The sequence below is a fragment of the Nyctibius grandis genome, chromosome 21, assembly GCF_013368605.1.
Source record: "Nyctibius grandis isolate bNycGra1 chromosome 21, bNycGra1.pri, whole genome shotgun sequence".
Classification (NCBI taxonomy): domain Eukaryota; kingdom Metazoa; phylum Chordata; class Aves; order Nyctibiiformes; family Nyctibiidae; genus Nyctibius; species Nyctibius grandis.
This window is the reverse complement of record NC_090678.1, coordinates 8,792,933-8,818,441: the sequence shown is the minus strand read 5'-3', so window position 1 is coordinate 8,818,441 and position 25,509 is coordinate 8,792,933. Positions and strand designations below refer to the sequence as shown.

Here is a 25,509-nt window from a genome sequence, read left to right as displayed (position 1 = left end):
GGCAGACGTGTCCCTGCCCAGCCCCGTGCTTCCAGCTCCCCGCTTGCTGAGGCAGGGCTGGGAGAGGCCGTGATGCACTCCGAGCAGGGAGAGGGCATCCGAGGGCAGAGGCACACGGGTACCAATTACGTGGCACGAACTAAGCCTGTCCTTGCTCCTGGTTCAGCCACAGAGCACGTGCTGCCGCAGGCTACGTGCGCAGCAGGGACAAGACCTCGCCTGCCGCAGCCAGCAGGACCACGCGTGGGGAGACCAGCTGGCTGCTCCGCAGAGCACAGACATCTACCCCTGCCCTCCCCTCTCCCAGACCCACTGTCCCACCTCGGTCCCTGCCCGTGGGCATCTCCTGACATGGATGCTGAGCCTCAGAGCAGCCTCCCTGTCACCCACGGAGATGGGCAACTGGTGTGGGTCAACCAGCAGGTCTCTTGAGCATCCTTCCTCCATCACGTATGCTGTTACCTGTGTGCACTCCCCGGAGCTCTCTCCACACAGCACCTCGGGGCACACTGCGCAGCCCCAGAGCTCGCTGGCAGGCGGGTACCGGCCAGGATCCCAGGGGTGCCCACGGAGGAAGCAAGACGCCTTCTGAACTGCCACAAGGAAACCACGCAACCAGATTCACGTAGCAAGTGTCTCTTCAGCGGGTTTGCCCCTATACATAGGTGCATCTACTGAATATATACATGCCTTAGCAATAGTATACTGGAAACCATGCCACGAGTGACTTGATGGTGCTGAACTAATGTGTACAAAAGTATGGAGGGGTCCATGTACCCTCTGAGTACCAAGTTCCTCCTGTCCATCCGCAGGAAGATCTGATTTTGGGGCACGACAGGTAACCTGCCGGGGCTCCTGGAGGGCATGCAGCTTTGGCACCTGCCCAGTTTGCTCACAGAGCTGCTGGATCCAGGAGGACAGACCAGTGCCAGTCTGCTGTGGGATGCTCGGCGTAGCAGAGTCCAGCCCAGGCGCTTCAGCCGAGCTGCGATCCCTGGGCTGAGCACCAGGGAGAGCCAGGGTGCCCGCCGCTCCGTGCCCACGGGCTGTTGCAGGCTCAGGCATCGGCCAGCAGACGTGCTCCTGAAGATGCAGGTAAACCTTGCGGGAGGAGGACCTGGAGATTTCCCCTTGGAGGTGGAAGGTGCTAACGTCCTGCTGCTGGCTGCCGCTGGCCACCATGCAGCACCCGCGGGGTGCCCGAAATGCATTTTGAGGGCAGCTGGGCAGCTCTGGAGTGGCTGTGGCCGGTGAGCGGAGGTCCCCTCAGCACGCCTCTCGCCGGGGCTGGCATGCCCGCTCCTCCCCGGCCGACACGGAGGAGCCACGGCTGGGCACGCTGCCCGCTCCAGCGGCCGGGCGAGGAGCCGGGAGTGCCATCAGGCTTCTCCCTGTGCAACTGGGCTCTGGCCGGCAGGGACGGGCCTTCCTGCCCCTCCCTGCGCCATGTCCAAAGCCCAAAATGTCCGGAGAGCTTTTGTTTCCGCCCTGTAATTGCACAGCCCGCTGTGAGCTAGTGGCACCTCCTGGCTCCTCCTCGAGCAGGTAGTGGCTGCCGGATGGTCCTTGCTGCAGTGGGCATTTACCCACACACACCCCTTCCCCGGGCACCTGCCCCGCACACGGGCCGGGAGCTTCCTCATGGAGAAAGTCCAGCTGACGTTCTTCCCCTCCGACCGGGGGAGAAAAGCCGCCCTGTCCCGGTCATCGTCACCAAGAACACGCTGCCTCAATAAATAACTCTCGTCTCAGCCCACGTCGCTCCTGGGCTCGGGTCAGCAAGCAAACAGGAGGTCTGAGTCGTCCCACGCCGTGGCTCTCCTCGCTGCCCTTGGGGTTTTCCTCTGAGGCTTCACTGTACAATGAGAACAAGACCAGCTGCCCGGGTTTTATTTCCAAGTCCGAGTGAAGTGGCTTTGGTTTGTGGATGGGGCTCCTCTGGGGATGGGGAGGGACAGGGACCGGGCTGGGGGGGACCAAAGGGTCATTCTTCACTGGCTGACTCCTGGAGAAGGCGGTGGATGTCCTGGAAGGAGGGACGATCTTTAGTGTCCCGTCTCCAGCAGCTGAGCATGAGCTTATAGACTGAGTCAGGGCAAAGTGCAGGCTGAGGAAGGTAGGTCTTCAAAACAGAAGGCAAAGATGACAAAGGGAGAGAGTTACTGCCACGGAAACCAAAAAGCAAACCGCTCCTGAGGAGCCCCTTCTTTGTGCACCAGGGCAGGGGGCTGTGCTGCTGGGTGTCCAGGGCCAGGGGGACCCCAAACGGCACGGTGCGGGGGCTGTGGACACTGGCTCACCCCTCCCAGCGTGGCTAAATGCCGGAGTGGGGTCAGTGGGCAAGCAGTGCCCTGGCCTGTGTAAAGTACAGGGTTTTCCGTGCCGGGCCCTTCACCAGGACTCCTTCCCAGAGGAGTTCCTGCCCCATAACTCCTCCATAGCCAAGCTCCCTATCTGGTCACCTTAAAGCCTTTTCCCAGGTCCCCTGGTGTCCCAGTTTCACTGCAGCCTGTCCCATCCCATCCCATCCCGTCCCATCCCATCCCGTCCCATCCCTACCTGCCGGCCCTGGTCCCGGAAAAACTCGCCGGTGTTTTCAATGACCTGCTCATCGGACAGCTGGGAGTAGGGTTGCTCCCGGCAGAGCGTGAAGGTCTCCCACAGCGTCACGCCGAATGCCCACACATCACTGGCCGTCGTGAACTTGCCCTGGCCGGAGGGAGCAGAGCAATGTTGGGCACAGGCATTACCCCATCCTGCTCCATAAGCCCTACGTGCCATGGGTTCAAAACCTCTTTCTGGATGCTGCAGCTTCCAGATCTGGGCCCAGAGGGAGCTCAGTCCCGCAGACCAGCTCTCTGCCTGCGGCCAGAGCCTGGTGAGCTCCAGGTCTGGCTTGCAGCGACTGCTCTGAGACCTGGGGCTTGGTAAGGACCCAGCTCCTGCAAAGATGAAAACTAACCCTGCTCCCTCTCCCAGGTCTGACCGCAGCCAGGAGAGGATGCCAAGCATCCTGCCCAAAGGCTGGGCACCGGGACACCAAAGATGGCCACAGTCCCCCCATCCTGCCTCGAAAAGCTGCTGCCACTCCTGCTTTCTGCATGCTTCACCCCAAAGCTGGGCTCCAGGGAGGAGGGACTTCCCCGTCCCTTCTGCACCCCCAGCCCGAGGAGAAGAGTCAGTGAGCAGCCCCAGGGCCCTGCCGGTGCCCGTCAGAGGACCCGCGTACCAGCAGGATGCTCTCCCAGGACATCCAGCGGATGGGGAGCACCGCCCGCCCCTGGATGCGGTAGTAGTCCCCGCTGTAGAGGTTCCTGCTCATGCCGAAGTCGGCTATCTTGATGGTGTACTGCTTCCCCACCAGGCAGTTGCGCGTGGCCAGGTCTCGGTGCACGAAGTTGAGGGAGGAGAGGTACTTCATGCCGGAGGCAATCTGGGTGGCCATGAAGCGCAGGTCGCTGTAGCTGCCAGGGGTAGGGGGGACAAAGGAGGGCTGAGGTGCTGGGCAGGACACAGCTGGGGGGTACACGGCCCTGATTGGGGTGCCCCACAGCCGGGCAGGGTGCCTGGAGCAGGCAGCCCTGCTCACCCCTGCCCGTCCCCGGCAGCTCTACCTGACGGTGGGCGCGTGGCCGGCGGGGGGGCTGCCTGCCTGCTGGCGGGACAGGAACTGGTTGAGGTCTCCGTTCTCCATGTACTCGGTGATCATGCACAGTGGGTCGTCCGCGATGCACACTGCCAGCAGCCGGATGATGTTGGGGTCCTTCAGCCGCGACATGATCTTGATTTCCTTCAGAAAATCATTCCTTTCCGGAACAGAAACCACACGGATGGGATAGACAGACCCAGAGGGGCACGGAGATGCGCACAGACCGGCTGAGCGTGCCACCCGCCCACCTGAGCCTCGCAGGGACCCATGGATCCCCTCCCCTGGGACTGGGGGCCACGATGGGGAGCTCGGGGCTGATCTGTACACAGCTGTGGGGTGGGTTCGGCTGGTGGATGGGGTGCTGGGGAGCTGGTTAGGACCAGCAAGGACCGAGAGTCCTGAATCGTGGCAGCCCAGCCATCTCCAGACAGCTTGGACATGTGTGGTCCTTGTGGCTGCACTGCTGCTGGAGGCAAGGGATGCTTTCCAAGCAACCCAGCTCTGCTGGGGGGGCTCTGAGCAGAGGGGAGCAATACCAGGGCACGTGCACCCCCCGGCCCCGTACCTGGCATTCTTGTTGGCATCCGCTCGCAGCATCTTCACAGCCACCAGCATGGGGTGGTTGGAGCTGGTGTCCAAGCCCTCCAGGGCAAAGTCCTTGCCCATGAACTTCTCCATCCCCTCCACCTCACAGAGGTGAACCTGGAGTGGGGCAATGGGCAGCCCTTACCTCCACGAACCAATGGGCTCCCCCGGCCCCTGCAAACCAGGACGAGCCTTGCCCAAGCCCTGCTCCAAGCAGATCCAGCTCCCACTCACCTCCCCAAACTGGCCTTCCCCCAGCTTCTCCTTGAAGGTCAGCAGCTTCCTGGGGAACTCCTCCACGGCCACGTCCTTGCCGGAGAGCAGGTCCATGGTGAGGGCCGGCACCGAGTAGGTGTTGCCGCCCGTCACGCCCTGCAGGTTCACGATGTCGGCCTCGGCATAGTGGGGGACGCCCTCGGGGACACTGGTCTGGGATGGCTTCGCGGGGCCGCTGCAGCCTGCGGGGGAGAGAGTGGGGCCAGCCCTGCCGTGGGTGTCCTGACCACACCCTCCGCTCCCCAGTGCCCGCTTGTGCTCCAGCCACCAGCTTCTCTATCCCCATCCCCCCCAGACCCCCACACTGCCCCGGCACGGCTGGGCTCCTGCAGACACCGCAGGATGCCGTACTCCTTCCCCATCACCAACAAATGCACCGACCCAGCCCCAAGTGCCAGACAAGCAGGGACCAGTGCCCGACCTCCAGATCGCCAAGGAAGAGATGCTGGAGCATCCCAAGGATGGTGGTGGGAACACAGCTCAGCCCAGCATGGACACCAGCGATTGCTCTTGGTCACAGGCTTTGTGTGACCTTCGAGCGGGATGCGCAGGAGCTTGTGTAACATCCCTCCACCCCTCAGTGCCAAAATGCTCAGAGCTTGGCCAAAATCTGGGGCTGGGGCTGCGTTGGGCTGCGTGCATGGTGGCTGGCTCTCAGCACGCAGGGTGTCCCCGCTCTCAGCACGCAGGGTGTCCCCGCTCTCAGCATGCAGGGTGTCCCCGCTCTCACCCGTGTCCTCCTCGCCCGGGGTGAACTCGGGCAGCTTGCGGATCAGGCGGGAGGGCTCCTGGTAGTCGGGTCCCAGGGGGAATATGCGGTCGTAGGTGGAGCTGGACTCCTGCTCGCTGGAGGAGGAGGAGCGGTTGTGGTTGAACATGCTGGATTCGCTGGGCAGGGAGAGGCTGACGGTCATTTCGTCATCCAGCATCCTCCGTGATGCCTGTGAGAGGGAGGCAAGGGGGGACAGAGCTGGGACAGGGGGTGCCTGCAGCACTGGTGGGATATGATCTCCTGTGCTCCATGACACCGTGGCCATGCCCAGCCCCAAGCCCCTCTCACTGGTGCCCTGTCCCAGGGCTACAGCACCTGCCTGGGGAAGACATTTGTCCTCATATCCCCCACTTCTATTGTCTGCCTCTATGGAGAAGAGTTTGTCTCCACCACTTCTGCGAGTGCCCTCGGTTAGCCGGGGGCTGCAGTGAGACCCCCCTCGGGCTCCTCTTCCCCAGCCCAGCTTCAGGACAGAGGGATGGACAGGCAGGCAGGTCCCAAACTCACCGCCCTGCCCAGCTAAATCCCCTTGCTTGGGAGATGGGTGCAAATCACAACCTTCCTGAGGAGGAAAGGGAGCATCAGCCCCCACACAGACTCTGCTTTCCCCATGCTGAGCTCCCAGTAGAACCTGCCCGGGACAAGCCCACTGCCCTGGGGCACCTCACCAGCCACCCCACCCTTGCCCACCTTCTCCAGCATCTTCTGCCAGAACTGCCGCCACAGTATGATGACAATGATGGCCACCAGGATGAAGATGATCGCCACCAGGCACCCGATCAGGATGCGCGTGTTGCTGTCGTCTACCTTGAGCGTGGGGTCTGGCAGGAGAAGGGGACAGCAAGAGCCGGTCACGCTGGGCCGTGGGGAGAGCCCCTGCCCCTTTCCTCCATCGGATGGGGCAGACCCCCCCCAGAGCATGTGCTTTTTGGTGCCTTACCATAAGTGGTGGGGACCATGGGCATCTCGGGGGGGGCCACTGAGTTGTTGTACATGGCTGCGTCTGGCAAGGGAGAAGAGGAGAGCATCAGTGTGGGGGGCATGGGTGTGCCACAGCCCCACTCCCTCCTTGAACCCCCATCCCAAGAGGGTCTGGTCCCCACGGGGCTCGTGGCGGCAGGTACCTGACTGGAAGGTGATCTCGCTGAACATCATCCAGGTGTCGGCGAAGTAGTACTGGCACTTGATGGCGTTGGCCATGCGGTGGAGCAGGGGCACGGTGACGAAGCGGGCGCTGGGGTTCACGTCATCCAGCACCAGCACCGAGGAGACGGCGCTGGGCTCCCACTCGCTGGCGTCGGCGCGGAAGTAGCACTGCACCTCCTTGAAGATCTTCACCCCTTTGGCGAACATGTTGTTGCAGTGGACCTGTGGGGCAGCCCGTGAGCGCAGCCATGGTGGGGGACGGGGACGGGGGACAGGGCGGGGGCATGCAGACCTTCATGGCGGTGAAGTTCCTGATGCGGTCGAACTCAAAGGTGATCTCCACGTAGCCGCCGGCGGTACTCTCGTTGCGCCAGCCCACGTAGTCGTAGCCCGGCCAGACGTGGTACTCGTGGGTCTGCGTGAAGTCGTCCAGCCCTGACACCCCGTCCGTCAGCTGGCCAAGGCCCTCTGTCATGCTGGCGTGTGCGAGGGGGGAAAGGGAGCGTGACTCTAGCCAACCCCACAAACCTGCCACCCTCCAGCACCCCCCGGCAGCTCCTCGCACCCCCTGGGAAATTCAGGAGGGGTTTTTGTTCTTCTTGATGCTCTCTCTGGAAAAGGCTGCGGGATGCTGAACGTGCAGTTAGTGTAAATCCGAGAGAGGGGCTGGCGGTGCTTTCCCCATCACGCTGTCCCCATCACCACGTGCAGCCTCCCAGAGCTGGCCATGTCCCCCACTTCAGGGAGACCCCAAATATTTGCTTTGCTGACAATCAGCCTGCAAATGCAGGAAAGAAACATCCCCATCCCCTCCTGCCCAGCGTGGTGCCCTCGACCTGTGCAAGCCCGCCCAGTCCTCACCTGTACCCGAACGCCCCGTCGTACACCGAGTCGTTCAAGTAGATGACGGTGCCCCCGGGAAGGACAAGCTGCTGCCCGGCCGGCGCGTTGTAGGACACCAGCCCATCTGCGGGGAGGGGAGGGTGAGCGGCTGCTCTGGTGAGCCCTGGGGTGCTGCCAGCCCCCGGTAGGATGGACATGCCCCAGCCGGGCTCTGGGGACACGGGGAAGGGCACAGGACCGCACCACCCACCCAGCCAGGCGCAGCCGTACAGCTCCACGCGCAGGCAGACGTTCATGGAGTGGTCAGTGACCGGGATGAAGCGCACGAAGCGGGCGATGAGGGGCGGCTCCAGGTCCTTGAGGACGATGTCGTAGGGGTTGGTGTTTCCATCCAGCACCTGGGGACAGAGAAGCGTGGTGGGGACGGGCAAGCGCAGGCCCCCACCCACCATTCAGCACAGCCCCCGTCCGCCTCCTCACCTGCTTCCCGTGCCGGTTCCTCCAGGAGATCCATCGAGTCCCATCCCGGCTGTAGTTGATCTTATACATGGGGGCAAACTCGTTGCCATGGCCCCCGGCGTGGCGGCCCTGGGTGCCCACCAGCGTGATGAAGTGGAGCGCGCGCAGGTCGATCTGCAGGAACTCCTTCAGGTCGTCGGGCTCCACCGGGATCTCGGGGCACCAGGCGCCATCGCCGTCCTCCGAGTCCAGCCTGTGATCCCAGAGCAGAGGAGTCGTTTGCAGGCGGCCAAAGCCGGCCCCGTGCCCCCCTTCTGCCCCGCCGTGGCAGCCCAGACCCTGCCGTGGCTGTCGCAGGAGGGTCCCCACACTCACCGTCCGTACTTGGCGGCTGTGGACTCGGACCACTGGCTGGAGGCCGAGATGTCCTCGTCGGGGATGTGCCCGCCCGACATTCCCAAGGGGTACCGGCACACCGCTGCAACGAGACCGACGGGGTGCTGAGTGGGCGTCCCTCCTCGCCTCCCCGGCCACGGCATGGGCACACATATGGCATGGAAGTGCTGGGGGGCACAGCCACAGCTCCACCGGCACTGCAGCCCAAGCAGCGCGGGTGCAGCACTCGCCATCCCTCCGGCCCGCAGAGCGGGGACACAGCACGACGGGTCGGTCCTGCACAGGCAGACGCCTGCCCGGGCAAAGGGAGGCACCGGCCAGGAGCAGAGGGTGGCCCAGCTGGAGGCGAAGCCAGGAGCAAGGGGAGGCCACGCTCCAAGGGTTGCTGGGCAGACCCATCCCCATTCCCAGCCTCGCTGGGAAGCTGTTCAGCTGCGGTGGAGGGCGAGCCTGCGGGCTGGCACTGCCATCCCCGCGATCCTCGTTCTGGGGACACCCGGAGGGCTCGCTCCAGAGGCCGCTCACCCAAAAACCCGCCCACCGCAACTTGTTCCCGGCCGTGCCGCCCCGCTGCTCCCCACACCTGCCTGGGGGAACGAGCGACCAAGGCGGGTGCCCGCCCTCCCCGCTGGCCCCAAGGCACCCATCGCCAGACCTGCTCCCGCCCCACTGCCAGTGGAAAAGTACCCGGGGCAGCGGGTGGGCCGCGGCCCCGCGTGCAGCCCGCTCCCCTGGCACCGCATCCACGCCCCTTCCCAGGAGGTATTTTTTCACGCCCGGCTGCCAAGAGAGCTGCTGAAAGGGCGGCTTGTTTGGCCGTGTTTACTGTCTGGCTGCTGTCTCCAGCCCACAGCACTCCCTCCGCACACAGGGTCTGGGCGAGGATTCAGTGCAGGGGCCACCGCCACCTCCTGCCCCACGGCCTCCGGCTTGCCCAGTGCTGTGCCGGCAAGGAGCCCGTATCCCAGCGTGTGGTGCTGCCCGGCAGCAGGCTCCCGTCCCCGGGTGCCGATGCCACAGGGGTCATCTCCTGCATATGGCAGAGGGATGGGCGCATCCTGAGCATGAGCATCGGCACAGCGGGGAGCATGTCTTCTTGTCCCCAGCTCTCCCATTTGTGATGCTCTGCAGAGTGCAGTTCCCACTTAACTCCTGCATAGAGCCAACCCAGCTCCTTTGCCCTAGGTAACAACCACCCTGGCCAGGCAAATCCAACTCTGCCAGCCCTGGATGGCTGCAGAAGAAACAGGATTACACCCCTAAGCACCATGCAACCTCTGGGGAAGACCCAGCAAACTCTTCCCACGCATGGAAGAAGCCTTTGAAGGGACTTGTTAGAGGGATGCCCCAGGGAAACCCTGACACGCTGAAGGAGCCTGGACTCCGTGTCCATCCCTGCAGCGCAGGAGGGGGCTGAGCCCTGCAGAAACAACCATTTAAACACGTCTCTCGCTGACGTCCGGCACAGTGTTGTGGCTGCTGAGCAGAAGCCAGGCACCTAGTCAAGCCGCTTTGCTAAAGCCAACCTCGGTTTGCTGCGAAACCGCCAAAGAAAGCACGTCCCAGCAGCAGCAAACAATACCCCGGCGCCTTGCATTCTGCATGCCACAGCCTCAAAACTGAGTGGGCGGGATGAGCCCCGATGGAGACGAGCCCCACTCCGAGCCCGGGGCTCCGGCTGCAGCGCTTTGCCCGTACCCCAACCCCCACCAGCCCACCGGTGCCAGGACAGGCGCCCATGGCACACGGAGGATGCTTTGCTGATCACTGGTGGTGGCCGAGCTGCGTGCAGGACAGCAGAGTGCCCGGGCAGGTGTGGGCTTGGGGGGGCCATCACACACTGCTCCCAGAGCTGGGAAAGTCCCGGAGATGGTGGAGATGATGCAAGCCCAAGCTCGGATGCCCTGGCAGGAGCACAGCCCAGAGAAACACACCTCACGGCCCTCACAGCTGCCGCGTCCCCGTCTATCATCTCACTTACCTGGGTTGACCTGGGCTCTCGCAGTGCGTGGGACATGCAGCAGCAGCAGCAGCAGCAGGGCTGGTCTGGGGGTGGCCGGCATGTCGGCAGCCCTGCGGAGACAGAGCCAGGACTCAACATGCTGGGGCAGCTGAGCCGCGTGGAAACGCCAGTCCTGCTTGGGGCGGCCAGCTGAGGATGGGAGGGCTTCCCCTGCACGACACCCTGTGTCCCCCCCTCAGCCTCAGAGGAGGAGCAGAGCCCCAAGCCTCACATCTGTGAGGGTGGTCAAAGGGGTCCTGCTGTCCCATCCCCTCCACCACCACCCCCAGGAGCCACAGCATCATGGTGCCACTCTGTCAGAGCCCTGGCAAGGACAGGTAACGTGGCCCTGCCGTGTCCCTGGCGCTGGCCATATGAAGTGGCCACAGGACCCACACAAACCTCCCAGGGCTCTTCTTGGGGCCGGCGCCGTCCGGCTCCAACGACAGGCAGAAAGGCTCCGGCTGGGCCGCCTGCCCTCGCATGGCTTTGAGAGCAAGACGTTGCACAACCCCATCATATAACAAAATAATAACACGTTGCAACACGCGGTTTCCCTGCCTTCTAGCTCGGGAGACATAATAGCAGATAATCGCCCGAGATTTACAGCATATTTGTTGTGACAGTTCTCTGTGGCGGAGCGGATCTCGGGGACGTGGGAGCCAGCTTGCACCCGCTGCCTCTCAGGGAGTGTGGGATGGGGTGGAGGGGACCTGGGGGTCTGGCAACGGGGTTTGGGCTGCAGCGAGGGGAGAAAAAGGGCAGGACTCCTTGGAGCAGGGTGCATCCTGTGGCACGAGGGGATCCCCCCGGTTCCAGCCCCAGGCCGTGTGTGCCCCCTGAGCCAGCTCTGCCACCACAGCCACTTTGCAGGGCAGCGGCCATCGCCTTGGCTCTGGCTGACCCTCGGCTGCCAGGACCCCCCAGAGCCCGAGCAGCTCCTGCTGCGCCCACGCACCCCTGGGGAACCACCGCGGGGAGAGGCACCAGGGACACCCCTAAATGTCACCAGCCCTGCCCCAGGCTCCCCCACCCCTTATTTGCCAAGGGGACATTTGTCCTTCTGGGACAGCCCTTCACACAAGCACTGGATGCAGATCAGTCCACTTTTTATCAAAAAAGGCTATTTTAATCTAGTTTACATGCACGTTAACCTTTGGAGGAACAGCTTGCTAACCTGGGGGTTAAAGGGACCTTCGCTGCTGGCCAAATGGGGCCTGGCTGCACTTGAGCACTGGGGTAAATCCCAGCTGAGTCCCGCCGTGCCAGGGATGCTTGGGCTGGGCTGGGGGGTGGTCCCCAAGCTGCCCCATCACCAGTGACCCCGCAGCTGGGTGCCTGGTTGCGTCCCTGCACCCACCCCATGCCGGGACCCGCAGCCTTGTCCCCACCACCCCAAACCCACCCTGAACCAGCTGCCACACAGCGGGTGCCCCCATCCTGCAGCACCCGGCTGGGAGGTGCTGGGTACGGCCCCGCTCGCTGGCAAACCCGGGGCTTGGCAGGGCAGGAGCGTGGCAGGCTGCTGGGACCGTGCCGGCACCCGAGGGGAGCGCAAGGCGCCGGGAGCTGCCACCCAACACCCTGCTTGAGGCTCCCTGCACCCCGCGGTGTGCTGCTGGGTTCCTGGGGGGCTCTGCAGGAGGTACAAATAAACACCTGGACATAGGGTGATTTTTTTCCCCCCTTTTTTCCTAATTATTTTTGGAAAAGCACTTACGTGGTTGCTTTGTTTTCTGTTCTCAGCTGGGAAAGTTTAGGTAGTTGCACCTAACTCAGCTGCAGCTGGGAATTTCAACTGCATCGCTGAGAGGTGCGCACGAGGCTCCAGTGTTTGGTGATGGCCAGTTCCCCCAACATTAAAAATCTCAATTTCCTTCTGCATTCCAAAAAACATCCAGGGATATTTTTTCCCACTATTCTTTCAGGCTGAGTAAACTCTTTAAGCATCAGGATACCAGATGCCGTAATCCCCCCCAGGGAATGCATTTACATTTAGTCTAATATAGGGAAATCATCCCTGCGCAGCCGCTGTGCTCGCCCCTCCTCGGGGGAGCCGGGCTGGGGGACAGCGGGGAGACAGTGACGCAGGCACTGAGGCTGGGGGGCTAAGGGACGCGCGGTCAAACCGGCCAAGCGGTACTGGCAGCCCAGCTGGAAATCATTGTTGTTTTCCACCAGCTCTGCGAAAGGGATGGCTTTGCAACGGTTTGTCTGAAAATGTTTGCTGAAAATTTTCAATCACTGGAAATTTTTAGTGCAGGGAGTTTTTGGAGCTCCTCCCTGGCGTCGCCTGGGCTTGGGAGCTTCCCTTCGCTGCTGCCTTTCCCCCCCCCCCCCTTTTTATTTTCACTCATTCTTGTTCTACTGAAATCATGAGGGAAAATTAGTAGGGAAAAAAGCTAAATTCACATTTGTTTAGAAACAAGCCCCAGCTGAGCCACAGTCCCTCTCGCCCTCAGCCCACATCAGCTAGTGAAGTCCCCAGCTCGCTTCCCAGGTGGGCACCACGTCCTCGCCAGCACCGGGGGAGCATGGCCCGTGGGCAGGGGGCTGACCGGCAGCACCCTGCACCCCTGCTCACCCCAGGTCTGGGTGTGGGTCTCCCAGGGCTGCCATTGCAGAGTCCCCATCCTGACAAGGGGCTGGGGGGGGGGGTCCTCTCTGGCTGGGATGGGGGGCGGGTGGGACACGCTGAAGGGAACGTCCCCGAGCGGCGAGAGGCTGCCCGTGACCCTGGACCATGACCCAAGGCATGGGGTGTTTCGGTAAAGGGGTTCGGGACCCCTGTCCCGCTGGCACTACAGCCCCCAGCATGCCGTGCCGCCGGCGCAGCCTCGGCGGGAGCGCAGTGCAGCATGCCGGGACCCGTAGTCCTCCTCCTCTCCAAAAATGCCATTTTAGACCTTCTCTGGGCTGGATGCAGCCCCATTTTCTGCAGCGGCAAGCGCCTCCCCAGCCACGGGCCGGCCGGCTCAGCCGGGGCCATCGCAGCCGTACAGGGCGCGAGGAGCGGCCGGCACGTCCCCGCGGCTGCTGGCTGCCCTGGAGAGACCTGCCAGCAGCACAGCCCACGGCCAGGGGGCCTGGGGACATGGTCCTGTGGGTGCTGCACCCAGCAAGCACTCCCCGCCAGCTCAAAACTTGCAGCCCTGCTCCCTGCTATGGTGCCTGGCCTTGCCCTGCCACGGTGCCCGGTGTCACCCTGCCACGGTGCCCAGCATCGCCCCGCCATGGTGCCTGGCATCGCCCCGCCATGGTGCAGGGCTGGAAAGCCACAAGCGGGTCCCCAGCACCAGGATGGGGGGCAGGATGCTCAGGAGCACCAGACTGGTGGCCCCGTGTCCCCTTCACAGTGTGACCTGGTGCCTGGCTGGGGGACCCTGGGGACAGCGGGGCCTCTCTGGCTGGCCAGCACCGCCGCTGGCTCTGCCAAGACACACGGCGGGAGCCAAGGAGGGACACCAGGAGATGCTGGCCTGGCACGAGGCACGAAGGGAAATGCTGGAGGTAGGGGAAAAATGGAGAAAAGGGGCCACTTGTCACCTCCTCAGGTGGGGACACTGCCCTGCTGCTGCCCCAGACCCGCACCCTGGCCCCTCTGCCCGGGCTCTGCCATGGAGCACGGCTGACCCCGTATCTCCCCAAAATCCCAAGCCCAGGGGGACAAACCCTCCCCATGCACCCGAGAGCGACTCACCGGAGCGGGGAGGCGGCAGCGGGTGGGTGGGCTCCTCGCCCCTCGCCCGGGCCGGGGCAGCCAGGCGAGGAGCGAACTTCCCCGGGCTGATGCAAGATGCCTCTGGGAGCGCGTTCGCATTCTGCGGATTCCTGGGAGCCGGCCAGAAATCCCACAATCCTACATCTTGCACATTTGGTTTCAATTAGGGAGCGGAGAGGGGGAGCCAGTCACCAATCCAGGCTGGCTTTTCGGCAGAGGTTATTTTCCTCGGCCCGAGGGAATGTGTGCAAAGCTATAATTTACAGCAAAACCCATTCATAGAGCGAGAGAAAAAATAAAAAAATCCCCGTGGCCGGCGAGGGAACTTAAAGCAATAGGCAGCGTTTTGCTTCCCGGCGCTCGCCCCCAGGGCACACATGTGTGGGACCCTCCTCCTGCACCCTGGGGTGCCGGGTCCAGGCGGGACACCCCCAAAATGTGGGTGACGGAGGTGCTCCGTGAGGTCCCGCACGGGCTGCCCCGCCCCTGGTCCCTGGTGGGAAGGGTGCCGGGCTCCTCCGCGGGCACGGGACACCGGCCGGAGAGCCGACCTGCCCCGGGCACGTGGCACGGAAGCAGCGCTCCGGCTGCCCAGGCTGCACGCTGAGCTCGGGGTTTTACATCATTTCCAGGCACTAGCTTGGCACTGCGGCCACCGACTACGCAACACACAGGAAGAAAATAATAATAATCGGCTCACAGTAATTTTTGTGAAATAGCTAAAACTGCAATTTAAAAAAAAAAATCACTATTCCTTCAGAGTAGTGTTTTGGGTGTGTTTTATGCCAGCACCCATGCTGCCGTGGGAGGGAATCAGCACCCCTGGCAGCAGGCCAGCAGCTCCCCTGCCACACGGAGCACCCCACGCTGGAGAGAGCACCTGCCCCAGGGCTGCAGCCCTGCTCCCAAACCCCCTCTCCTCGCCAGCCCGTCTGCTCTCCAGACAAACCAACCAAAGCCATCCACCACCCGGCAGGACGCCAGTGACGCGCCGGGCACCCTCACTGCAGTGCCAGCCTGGGCACCGGCGCAGGCAAGGCAGAGTCCCAGCGCCGGGCGGGCAGGAGCAGGGCAGTGTGGTGCTCGCTGCGGGGCCCTGCACCGTGCCCGGTGTGCTGGCCCGGGTCAGCCGGCAGCACAGGTCAGCCCTCGCCCGCGCGCAGGCTGCCCTACGTGCAGGCCGGCACAAACGCTGGCTGGCTCCGCTCCGCTCGCCTCCCGCTACCTGGATTTGGCGCTCAGATACCTTGGCAGCGGCCAGCGCCGCGTCGCTCTATCCCAGGACCTACTGCAAAGGTGCTGGTGTGCAAACAGAGCCAAAAAGCCAAAGCAAACACCTGCCCTCCACCCCTCCCAGGGCCCGGGGAGCAGCCGGGGCGGCGATCATCCCGGCATTAACCGTGCAGCCCCTCGCTCCTGCTCGGCGTCTGGTCTCCGGGCCACCTGCATCCCCCCCGAGGTGGGCCACGCTGCGCTCCGGCTGCTGCCTGCCCCATGCCAAGGAGGAGCAGCTTCGTGGGCGCCCGCCTGCTCCCCAGGAGCAGAGATGTCCCTTCCCCGTGGCGGCTGCTCCCAGGCCCGGCAGAGCTGGCGGGCAGGGGGAGGGGGTGGTGCAGACCACTCACAGCACTCTGCACCGGCTCCTCGCATCCGCTCTGGCCCCCCTCCCGGGCTGTCTCCCCCGGGACCCGCGGCTGCCAGCCTGCCTTGGCCACACGCAGCCCGGCTGGCCCGTGGCGAGCCACCAGCAGCCACAGCTCCGGCCGGGACCCCCCGCATGGCTGTGCTTCCCAGGCACACTGCCTGGGGAGCTGAGTGCTTGGCGGAGCCCGAGGTGCCCCACAGCCACCTTGGCACTCGGGGGACTTGGTGTCTTCACCCAGGGGGGGAGCGGTTTGGACCCCATTCCCAGCCCTGCAAGGGAAAATCCCTCCCCAGGTAGCCACACCACCCCGGCCCAGGAGCTGCAGCAGGACTTGGGAGCAGCAGAGGAGCCGGCCGAGCACCATCTCCCCTCCCAAAAAGGAGGGGAGGCAGCAGAGCTGCTCTGCCCAAGGGCATGGGGACACCATGCTTCAGGGCAGTGGGCTCTGGCAGAAGCCAAAGAGCCCTCCCTGGAAAAGCAGAGGGCATGCGATGCTGCTGGAGGGCCCGTGCCAGGCTGGTTTCACCCCAAGCGCTCCGGCGGTGCTGCACGCTCACCCGTTCCTACCTGCTCAAGGATTGCCACCGCTTGCAGAAATTCAAGAGGCAAGCGCAGCCCTCCGCTTCCTCCAGAAATACTGCAAATGGGCACCGTGGGCCAGAGGACCTGCCTGCGACCCCCCGGGGCAGCAGCTGCTGCTGAGCTGGGCAGAGCGGGGCACTCGGTGCGACGCAGTGGGACCTCTGCTCTGTGAGTAGGGCCTCTGCGGAAAGCCACCGCCACTAAAACAACACCAGATGACAGACAGGAGGGACTCAGAGTTTAATCGGGTGCTTCCAGTTGTGCAACGTACAAAGGATGACCAAAAGGGAGGACATGGGCAGTGACAAGGGCTCTATAAAAAAAAACATAGTCATGTAGATTTGAGAAAAATAAAAATTCAAGATTAACCCAGCCCCGTACCATAAAAATCCTCTGCATGTACAATGACTATTCCTATATACATGTTTAAAAATAAATGCCGACAGCCTGGAGTGCAAAGAGCGGCGCCATAGCTGTGCTTTGTGGCAGGGGAATCCATAAAGTGTTTGGTTTTTAAATTAAAATATAAATAGAAGCGTTCAACATGCCAAGAACAGAGTGGGTCACATCCTTCTCTGCACAGGGCCAGAGCGAGCAGGATCAGCCCCTACCAGTTACAGCTATAAACCTTCATGTGTCCGAATTCCCAGCCTGCAGGGCAGGACGGGCAGCCCGGCTTGGGCACCGCACTGCCGCTACATCCCGTTCTTCACCAGCTCATGGATCCCGTCCTCGTCGATAATCAAAGGTGTGCGAAACTCTCGGTCCTTCACGTACTTTTCCAGACCCTAAGGGAGGACGAGGCAGCTCGTTAGGAACACACCACGCGTCATCTGCCCTGTTGACCTGCTGAGCTGCTCACAGGTGGGTGGCTCTGGTCCCCTCCCGTGCTAGTGGCTTGGGGGACACTGCCTCAAAAAGCTCCACTGTGAATTCAAGTCGGGCTTTCCTGGCTTACCCCCTCCCCGGCCATGGCTCACGTGTGCCCCGCCAGCTTCTCTACTCGCCTAGCTAACGTGCAAGGGCGCCCGAGCTCTGCGGAGCCAGTACTCACTTCTCCTCCGTAGGAGATCAGGGGAGAAATTTCACACTGGATTGGCAGGTCGTTTGCATCCTTCAAGCTGCAGAGAAAAACAAGAAGTCAGGAGGGTTAGCCACATCCCCCCGGGGGACACGATGGGGCCCAGAGATCTCGCAGATGCCAGCGCAGGGGGTCAGCAGCTGGCTGGGGCACTGGTGGCTGCCGGCCCACGCAGACCCCGCCAGCGCAGAGCTGCCCTGGGTTAGTCAAGCCTTGCGTGCTCTCCACGGAGGTGCGAGCTAAAGTTTAGATACCAGCAGCGACTGCAAGGAAAGAGAGCTTTAGAGGCAGCTTTAAGGAGGATCTACGTGCCTTTCCACATGTGCAACTACAGCAGCGCCTGCGCCCCCGGCCTGGACCACAGCCCCGCTATATTTGATGCTGCATGCAAGCTAGTCACCCCTTCCTCCTCCTCCTGCACCCCTGGGGTGATGAAAGATACACTCACAGCACCTTCCTGTTTGGCTGGTCAGAACAGGTCTTTTTTTCAAACAAACTCCTTACTTAAAGCACAACCTGAGGGCACAGGGTAAGCCTGTCTGCTCGCTCAGAGATACTCCCTGCGGCACCGCCTGCTCCTCCTGCCATCGCCCCTTAGATCGACTGTCTCAGCTCCTCTGTTCTGCAGGCGACAACGGCAGCCCCACGCCAGCGCTGCCCACTGCAGCCTGGCCCTGAGAACAGCCGCAGCAGCACTGCTGGGCAGGGGTCCCCATGGGGTCCCTGACCATGCTCCTGCTGCCACCAGCCTTTGCAGGACCCCCCGGATGCTCCCTGGATCCAGCCGGCGTGTAAGCCTGGCTGGGGGGTGCAGCAAGGACGGCAGCACCCCAGGGCGCCCCTTCATACCCCCTCTCACCACCGCCACCAGACAGGCATCACAGGACGTCACCCATGACAACACTCCCTTCGCCCAGGTTGAAGCTCGTCCCTGCTGCCACGCACTCGCTCAGCCCCCTCCTGTCCCACCTACGAGTAAATAAAACTCACCCGTCCTGACCCAGTCCTTGCACTTGTGTTTGCCTTAGAGTCAGACTCATCTCAAGGTAATTGTTTAAAAAAAAGAATTGCCATTAACTGGCAATGAAGGATAAACGTAGGATAAAGTGCACCCTTCATCCAACATAGCTCTGGGGCCCCCGGCATAAGAAGGACATGGAGCTGTTGGAGCGAGTCCAGAGGAGGGCCACGGAGATGATCAGAGGGCTGGAGCCCCTCTGCTATGGAGACAGGCTGAGAGAGTTGGGGCTGTTCAGCCTGGAGAAGAGAAGGCTCTGGAGAGACCTCATAGCAGCCTTCCAGTACCTGAAGGGGTTACAGGAAAGCAGGAGAGGGGCTTTTTACAAGGGCAAGTAGTGACAGGACAAGGGGGAATGGTTTTAAACTGAAAGAGGGAAGATTTAGATTAGATATTAGGAAGAAATTCTTTACTGTGAGGGTGGTGAGACACTGGAACAGGTTGCCCAGAGAAGCTGTGGCTGCCCCCTTCCTGGCAGTGTTCAAGGCCAGGTTGGATGGGGCTGTGAGCAACCTGGTCTAAAGGAAAGGTGTCCCTGCCTGTGGCAGGGGGGTTGAAACTAGATGATCTTTAAAGTCCCTTCCAACCCAAACCATTCTATGATTCTATTATAACTAGCGTGAAGGCCTAGTAACACGCCTGAAAGCACTTGGAGTCTTGAATCACAAACAGAGACCCTGAGTGTATCTCACCAGAAAGTACCAGAAGATACAACTTTTCCTGAAGGCAGGGAAAGGTAACAAGCTTGCTTAGTCTGTAAGTCATTTACACTCACCAGCTCTAAGTCCCTGCTGCACCAGCGTGCCCTGTGCCTACAGAAGAACACGCTGCTATTCCAGAAGTTGCTTTAACACTTCTGTCAACTTTCCCGTTTACTTCTGTAAACTTCCAAGCGCCGAGCCAGGGGCTTTCCCTGGTGTCACAGTCTGGATCTTCAAAACTCAAGAGCTGAAGTCACACAAGCACAGCTGGCCGCCTACACCCAGATTTGTGCATGCTACACCAAAGCCTGCGCGACGTCTGCTTAATGCCTTTAATCCCGTTTCAATCTGCCTGGACGCTTTGCGGACACCGGGCGACGGCAGCCGTCTCCAGCTACGGGACCGGCCGAGATCAGTCTAGGCTGTGCTACGCCGTGGCGTGACAAACGGGGGAGTGCCATCGAAGGGACACACCAGTGTGTTTCCCAACAGCACCCCACCCGCGGGGTGACCTCTGGGGGCTGTGAGCAGCCAGCGGCAGGCTGCCTGCTGCCCAGCATCTGTACCGATGCCCCTTCCAGTCATCCCCGCCGGCTGCCTCTGCGGAGAGGAGCCCAGGAGGGAGCAGAGGCTGCCTGCCGCCCGCCACCGTGAGGAGCGGCATCCGTGGGTCCTGCAGTGAGCCATGCCCCGCTGCCAGCATGCGGCCCTGAGCCCCCCGGCCCCGTTAGTCACTACAGGCTCTCACCAGCGCGCACCCATCGCAGCGACCGCAGCCTGGCACGCTGCTTCGCCTCCAGCCCGTTAGTACCTAAGCACAGCCCCGCCACCATGCATGCTGCACGGCATAGTTACTTGTCATTGACATCTGCTGGGGTGGCATCTGACCTTCCGTTTGTGACACTACGTGGGAATAAACAAGGGTTAGCAAGGGTGGGAAAAAAACAGAGCAAAACAAATCTGGGCTTTGCTGTTCTCCAAACAGGGGCATCAGGAGGTCTCTTGGTCAAGGGATGATGTGACCCCAGCCTGGCTGCTGCATGGATCTGCTGGTGTGCTTGGGCTTTAGGGGGCTACCTTCTCCCCTCACGGGAAGCCTTGGCTGTGCAACGAAGACTGGCAGGATTCAGTTCACAGGCACTGAATCAAGAAGGAAAGCTCCTGCTGACCAAGCGAGCACCCCTCCTGCAGCCACTGCCTGGCCCACACCCGGCTCTGCCCCATGTACCACCCAGGAGAAGGGACCCATAGTCACTCCAGCAACGCTGATTTCAGGAGTGCAGAAATGCAGAAGGGTTGGGGACTGGCCGGTGCTTTATACCCAGCCCAAAAAGTATGCAGGAATGCCAGGAGCAGGAACTCACCGAGGGATGGCGGGGATGCGTGTGCCGTTTTCGTCCACAAAGTGTCCCCCAGCATTGAGAACCCAGCAGTGGTGCAGGGACATCAAGGCGTGCCGGGCTGTGGTGGGGTTGTCCTTGCCGTTCTGGCTGTCCGCGTTCTTCAGGGGAGAAAACTCATCCTCACGCAGCACCTCGTACACCACAAAATTCCTGGGGAGAACAGGGCGCGGGAGGGTCAGGTTTGGGAAACGTGGCTGCTCTTTGTCACTTTGGCTTCTCCCCTGCCAGGGTGGCTGAGCCGGGGTCACAACCCCCCCACAGCCCACACCCACGGGCTGTCCTCACAGCCACGAAGGAGAGAGGGGAGGACTTGGGCTGTGCAACTGGCAGATGCTCCTCTGGCCCAGGAACGGGGCCTCAGCCGAGGAAGAGGCACACAGTGCCCATCCCTCCTGCTGCTCACGTCCCTGCTCATCTCAGGGCACAAGCATCCCCCGCTGCTGAACAGCACGGGAGCTGGCATCCCATCCCAACCCCCAGGCATCACCAGCAGGTGCAGCCCTGGCACACCCCCAGAGGCTCTCAGAGCTGCCCAAGGAAGAGCAGGCAACCTGCTCCCTGCAGAAAGAAAAGGGCGTACTTGGAAAACTGGAAGATGTCAAAGACAAACTTTTCCATCTTGATCCCGTTGGGCTTCTCGGGTTGGATCAGCTGCCCTGTAGCAATGTCCACGTGTGGGATCTTCTTCTCGGCTACATGGTGCTGCAGCCGCGGTTCGTAAGTGCTGCAACGGGCAAAGACCGAGCTGTCACTCACGGAGCGAGGCACGTCTCCAGACCCCCAGCTCAGACACCGCGAGGCACGGGCTGCTCATCCCCACGGCAGCAGAAGACGGCCCTGCACGCCTGTGCTCTGGTACCAGCAGCCAGCGATGGCCAGGGGAAACCTTATCTCAAGGCAGGGATGGTGCAGAGGCGGGGGTCAGGCCACGCGTGCAGAACCAGGGACCAGACCCCGCAAGCCTTATCACAGCACACCTGCAAACGGCTGGAAAGCAAGGTGCAGGCAGCCGGTTCCACTCGGCACCAGCGCCCCCCCTCCAGCACACCAACAGCACCCTGGCAGGACCTTACTTGACTACATCTTTCAGGAAGGCGGTGGTGAAGTAGTGGTTGGCGATGTTGCCCGCGTTGAAGAGCAGCCGCCCGTCGGGGCCCCGTTTCTGGGCAGTGGCCAGGGAGATCTCGCTGTACTCCACCACCTGGTAGACACCATCCACTCGGCACACTACGCCAACTGGCTCCGTGGGGTTGGTCTTCTCCACCACCTGCCCAAGGGAAGCACTGTCAGAGCAAGACCCCCAAAGCCCTGCGCTTCAAATATACTCCCTTGTATCTAGCAGCCCCCGTGGAGGCGTTTTCCTGCGCAGGACAGCAGGGATAGTGCAGGGATAGGGATGCTGGAGTCCTCCCCTCCCAGGTGCTTCTGGCAATGGTGACTGGAGAAGAGTGAGATGGCAGGGCTGGGTGACAGGGTGTCAGGCACATCCAGAGGGTGCGGGCAGGATCTGGCATCAAGCCTGCGTGCAGCTGGCAGAGGGCATTGGTATTTTTAGCAACCAGCCCGTGCATGAACAGCCAGCTTGCCATGCACAAGCAGGAGGCTGCTGGCTCAGCAGAGCCATCCCCCTACACCTGACCTCCCTCCTCTTCCTCGCACCCCACACACCTCCCTCTGGGCATGGGCCTCCCCCAGCAAATCCCCACCCATCACTGCCACCATGGCAGGGCAGCGTGCAGTGACACGGGACTTTCTCCTTCCTGCATGCTAGTGTTTATTTCCTCCTTCACTCGCTCGGGCCACAAGGAGGAACTGTTTTCCCTTTCCCAGTTTGCTCTCTGAAAACTTCAAGGCCAGCAAGCCTCTCACCTGTTTGCCAGAGCTGAGCCCAACGCAAACACAATCACACAGCCCCTTTGGCTGTCAATCCAGACTTCAAGTAAAGCTTCGGGTGTGCAACGTCCTACCCGTGAGGCACGGGGCTGGGCTCAGCGTCAGCAGTCAGCTGCACCCACTGTGTCCTGGTCTGGTGCCCAGGATGTGACGGCTGGGGACAGCTGGCAGCCTGTGGCAGGGATCCCGGCTGCCCATGCTCCCCGCAGCCACCCCGACAACAGCTGCCCAGCATCCGGGAGGGGACCGGGCAGCCCCACGGGGCTCCCTGGCAGCTCTCAGCCCCAGGGACTAGGGGACCCATGAGCCCTGGGGCTGTCGGTGCCACATCCCCATGCAAGGCAGGAGGAAAGCAGTGCCAGGCAGGGGTCAGTGACACCCCACATTCCCGGGGATGCCAGACCTGAGGGGCAGGTGGGACTCTGGCAGCACATGCTACTCCACCAGTGAGCTCCTGGTGCTTAGCTATCCCTCCTGTCTGCGGCAAGCCAGCAAATGAAGGGTGAGGAGTCAGGGAAGCCAGGCAAGGAGCCGGACAGACCCCACCCGGCTGCAGGGAAGCGGTGCCTGCCTTGCCCCGAAACCATACCTTGGCCCCGCAGTCCGCTCCCTTCTCCAAGCAGAACCCGATGAACCTGGGGTCAGCCACCTTCACCAGGATGTTGTCCACACAGTAGACGTGGACACTCTGCACACCCCTCCGCTCCATGTCGTCCATGATGCCATGCGCCCCCAGGGCCCGGTACAGGCCCCCGTTGCCGTCTGCAGAGGGAACAAACTGCTGGGGCTGCAGCAACACCCGGCTGCCCCGTCAGCCACCCACGCTCATCCTCCTTCCCCAGGGACCCAGGGTGGAGGGTCACTGGCCCAGCCATACCCCACCCTGGTCCTCCCCGCCAAGACGGACACCTCCCAGCCCGCGTCACCCATGGGCCACGTCACGCTGTGAGACTGCCCTACGCAGGCTCCAGCTCCAAAAGCTTGTCCTCAGCACCGTGTCTCACCCCCGCGCACCCCTCCCGCCAGCCCCTGGCCACCGACCTGGCGCCATGGCAATCCTGCCCTTCTCCTCCAGCAGTATCTTCCCATCAAAGCCCAGGGCGGGCAGCATGCCCTGCTGGAAGAAGATGACGTTCTCCTCCTTCAAGCCAAAATAGCGATGCTTCAGGAAGAACTCCTTAGTGGACTCCATAGTCCGGCCACTCGTCATGATGTACCTGTCACAGCACAGAAGAGACCCGATGAGCAGTGAGGAGAGGCAGGGTGTCACACCCCTCACCCCAAACATGGGGAACTGCTTCAGCCTGTAACACCTAGGACAGGCTTCTTCCCCCAACAAACACTGAGAAGGATCTGACCCACTGGGGTCCCACCTCTTTGACAAGCCAACGAGGCTTCACCCCTCCTCGCAACATGCATCTCCAAAACCCCACCAGACCCTATGCGGTGGGGGGGACGCCCAGCTGCCGCAGCCAGCTCCCACCATGACGCCAACCTCCTGCTTGCAGAACCACCGCAGCCCCTCGCCTCTCAGACCCCCACCTCGCATGGCTGCCGATCCATGCAGCAGGCTGGCCACAGGCAACATGACACACGTTCCCAAGAGCCGTGGGGATGAGCCTGAGAACGTGCCAGTGCCACCCTCTGGGACTTGACCCACTAACTCCAACAGGCTATGCCCATAGCATATGGCACTGGGGTCAAGAGGATCTATGCCAGCCCATGGGCTGCAAAGTGGGGCTGCACCAACCCACGGGTGCTTGGCCTGCTGGCACCAGTGGGGCCCATGCCAGCCCACAAGACCTTGACCCACCAGGGCCAAACAATGGGGCTTTGACCCAGCCAGCACCAATGGCACACCACCAACCCGCGGGCCCTCAGCCCACCAACACCCCTTGAGCTGATGCCAACGGGGCCCTGCCAACGCCAACCCACAGGACCTCGACCCACCAACGCCACCGGGGCCCTGCCAACACCCCTCCCGAGCCGTGTCCCACCAAGGCCACCCCAGAGGCCGGTGCCCCACCGCGGCCCAGGGCAGGGCGCTCACCAGGGGATGTGGCAGGGGGTGCCGTGCTGCTCCTCCGCCAGCTGCTGCAGCCGCCGCAGGCGCTGGGCCTGGAGGTGGAAGAGGGTCTTGCGGGAGGGCAGCCCCACGTCGCACATGCCCTTGGGGTAGGGGACGCCGAGGCGGGTGCCCTGCCCGCCGGCCAGCAGCAGCACGGCCACGCGGCTCCCCGCGATCTCCGCCAGCCCTGCGCCCGGGGAGAGCACAACACGCGTGGGGCCCGCCGCACCGGCACCGCGCCGGGCCCCGCCGCGCCCCCCACACCCCCACACCTACCGCGGCTCTCCCAGCGCGGCAGCAGCTCCCGATCGCGGCAGGCGCTGCCCAACACGTCCCGCGGCACCGGCTCCATCCGCGCGTCCAGCCCCGCCGCCGCCACCCCGCCGCCGCCACCGCCACCGTCCCCACGGGCGCGGCGGAAGAACCAGTTGATCTCAGCCACGTCCATATCGCGCAGCTCCGCCGCCAGCGCCCGACGGGCCGCGCCGCCCAGCTCCGGCCAGAAGCGAAGCACATGGCCCTGCCCGCCCGCCGCCAGCCGCTGCCCCAGCGCCGCCACCTCCCCGTCCCCCGCCGCCGCCACCTCCTCCTCCATCCCGCCCGCCCGCCACAGGCCCGCCGCGCCCCCCTTCGCCGCCCTTTTATAGACTCCCCAAGCCGCCGCGGGGCCGCCAATAGCAGGCGGCGATTTGCACGTTCCGCCTTCTCACTGGCTGCCAGCCATGTAGGAGCCCGCCCCCCCACCCCACGGCGCCGCCAATCGGCGGGCGCGCCGGTGGCTGCCATGGGAACGCCCGCCACGTCAGCCCTCGCGGGCCCGTTCCCCCCCTCGACCCCTCCGCGCCGGGAGGGGGAACCGGCCCCACGCCTGAAGGGCGGGCACCCCACGGCAGGGCAGCACCCCCCTTCCTGCAAGCAAGAGGGGCCACCCCACACCTCCCCTTCCCGGCCAAGGGTTGTGCAACTCACGGCATCTCCCGGGGGAGCGGCCCGCGCCAGGCGAGGCGGTGCTGCCCGCGGCTGATATCATTTCGGAAACCGTTACGCCAAAGCGAGCGGTGGGAAGCGCCCGGTGCGCGGCTTGAGCCAGCGGTGGTGACGCGGCTGGCACAGCCCCCAGTGACGGGGAGGGGACGCGGTGGGCTCTGGCCAAAGGTCACCCCACGTTCCCACCGGGAGGCATGCGATGACCGAATCCCCACAGCCATGGGTGCCAAGCACCCGCCCTGGATGGGACACAGCCCCGTCACCCCCCCCGGACACCCCAGC

At 62.9% G+C, this 25,509-nt stretch overlaps 2 protein-coding genes across 2 annotated transcripts; both read right to left on the bottom strand.

The window, feature by feature from the left end:
* Positions 1–680: 680 nt before the first annotated feature.
* DDR2 (discoidin domain receptor tyrosine kinase 2) lies at positions 681–13,948 on the bottom strand. Its single transcript, XM_068417059.1, is given in 18 exon segments — positions 681–2,122; positions 2,560–2,709; positions 3,230–3,464; positions 3,615–3,806; positions 4,215–4,351; positions 4,469–4,692; positions 5,241–5,451; positions 5,973–6,103; positions 6,223–6,285; positions 6,407–6,650; positions 6,721–6,904; positions 7,290–7,395; positions 7,522–7,669; positions 7,752–7,983; positions 8,106–8,208; positions 10,108–10,199; positions 13,829–13,857; positions 13,859–13,948. Coding segments are annotated over 18 exon segments (2,709 nt in total). The 3' UTR covers positions 681–1,984.
* A 2,353-nt stretch (positions 13,949–16,301) lies between these two features.
* Positions 16,302–24,778, bottom strand: UAP1 (UDP-N-acetylglucosamine pyrophosphorylase 1). Its single transcript, XM_068416951.1, has 9 exons — positions 24,517–24,778; positions 24,223–24,427; positions 23,214–23,389; positions 22,762–22,934; positions 21,353–21,546; positions 20,860–21,003; positions 20,241–20,429; positions 17,131–17,197; positions 16,302–16,864 (listed from the first exon to the last, which is right to left on the bottom strand). The coding sequence occupies exons 1-9, from the start codon at positions 24,686–24,688 to the stop codon at positions 16,772–16,774; spliced, it is 1,413 nt and encodes a 470-aa protein (XP_068273052.1). The 5' UTR covers positions 24,689–24,778; the 3' UTR covers positions 16,302–16,771.
* Positions 24,779–25,509: the final 731 nt, after the last annotated feature.

What these genes read in the sequence shown, in the direction of transcription:
- UAP1 (XM_068416951.1), bottom strand. Translation starts at nt 24,688, where the DNA reads ATGGACGTGGCTGAGATCAACTGGTTCTTCCGCCGCGCCCGTGGGGAC. An exon ending in GACATCTTCCAGTTTTCCAA is followed by an intron (nt 20,430 to 20,859) that starts GTACGCCCTTTT and finishes TGTTCTCCCCAG; the next exon opens with GAATTTTGTGGTGTACGAGG. An exon ending in TGATCTCCTACGGAGGAGAA is followed by an intron (nt 16,865 to 17,130) that starts GTGAGTACTGGC and finishes GTCCTCCCTTAG; the next exon opens with GGTCTGGAAAAGTACGTGAA.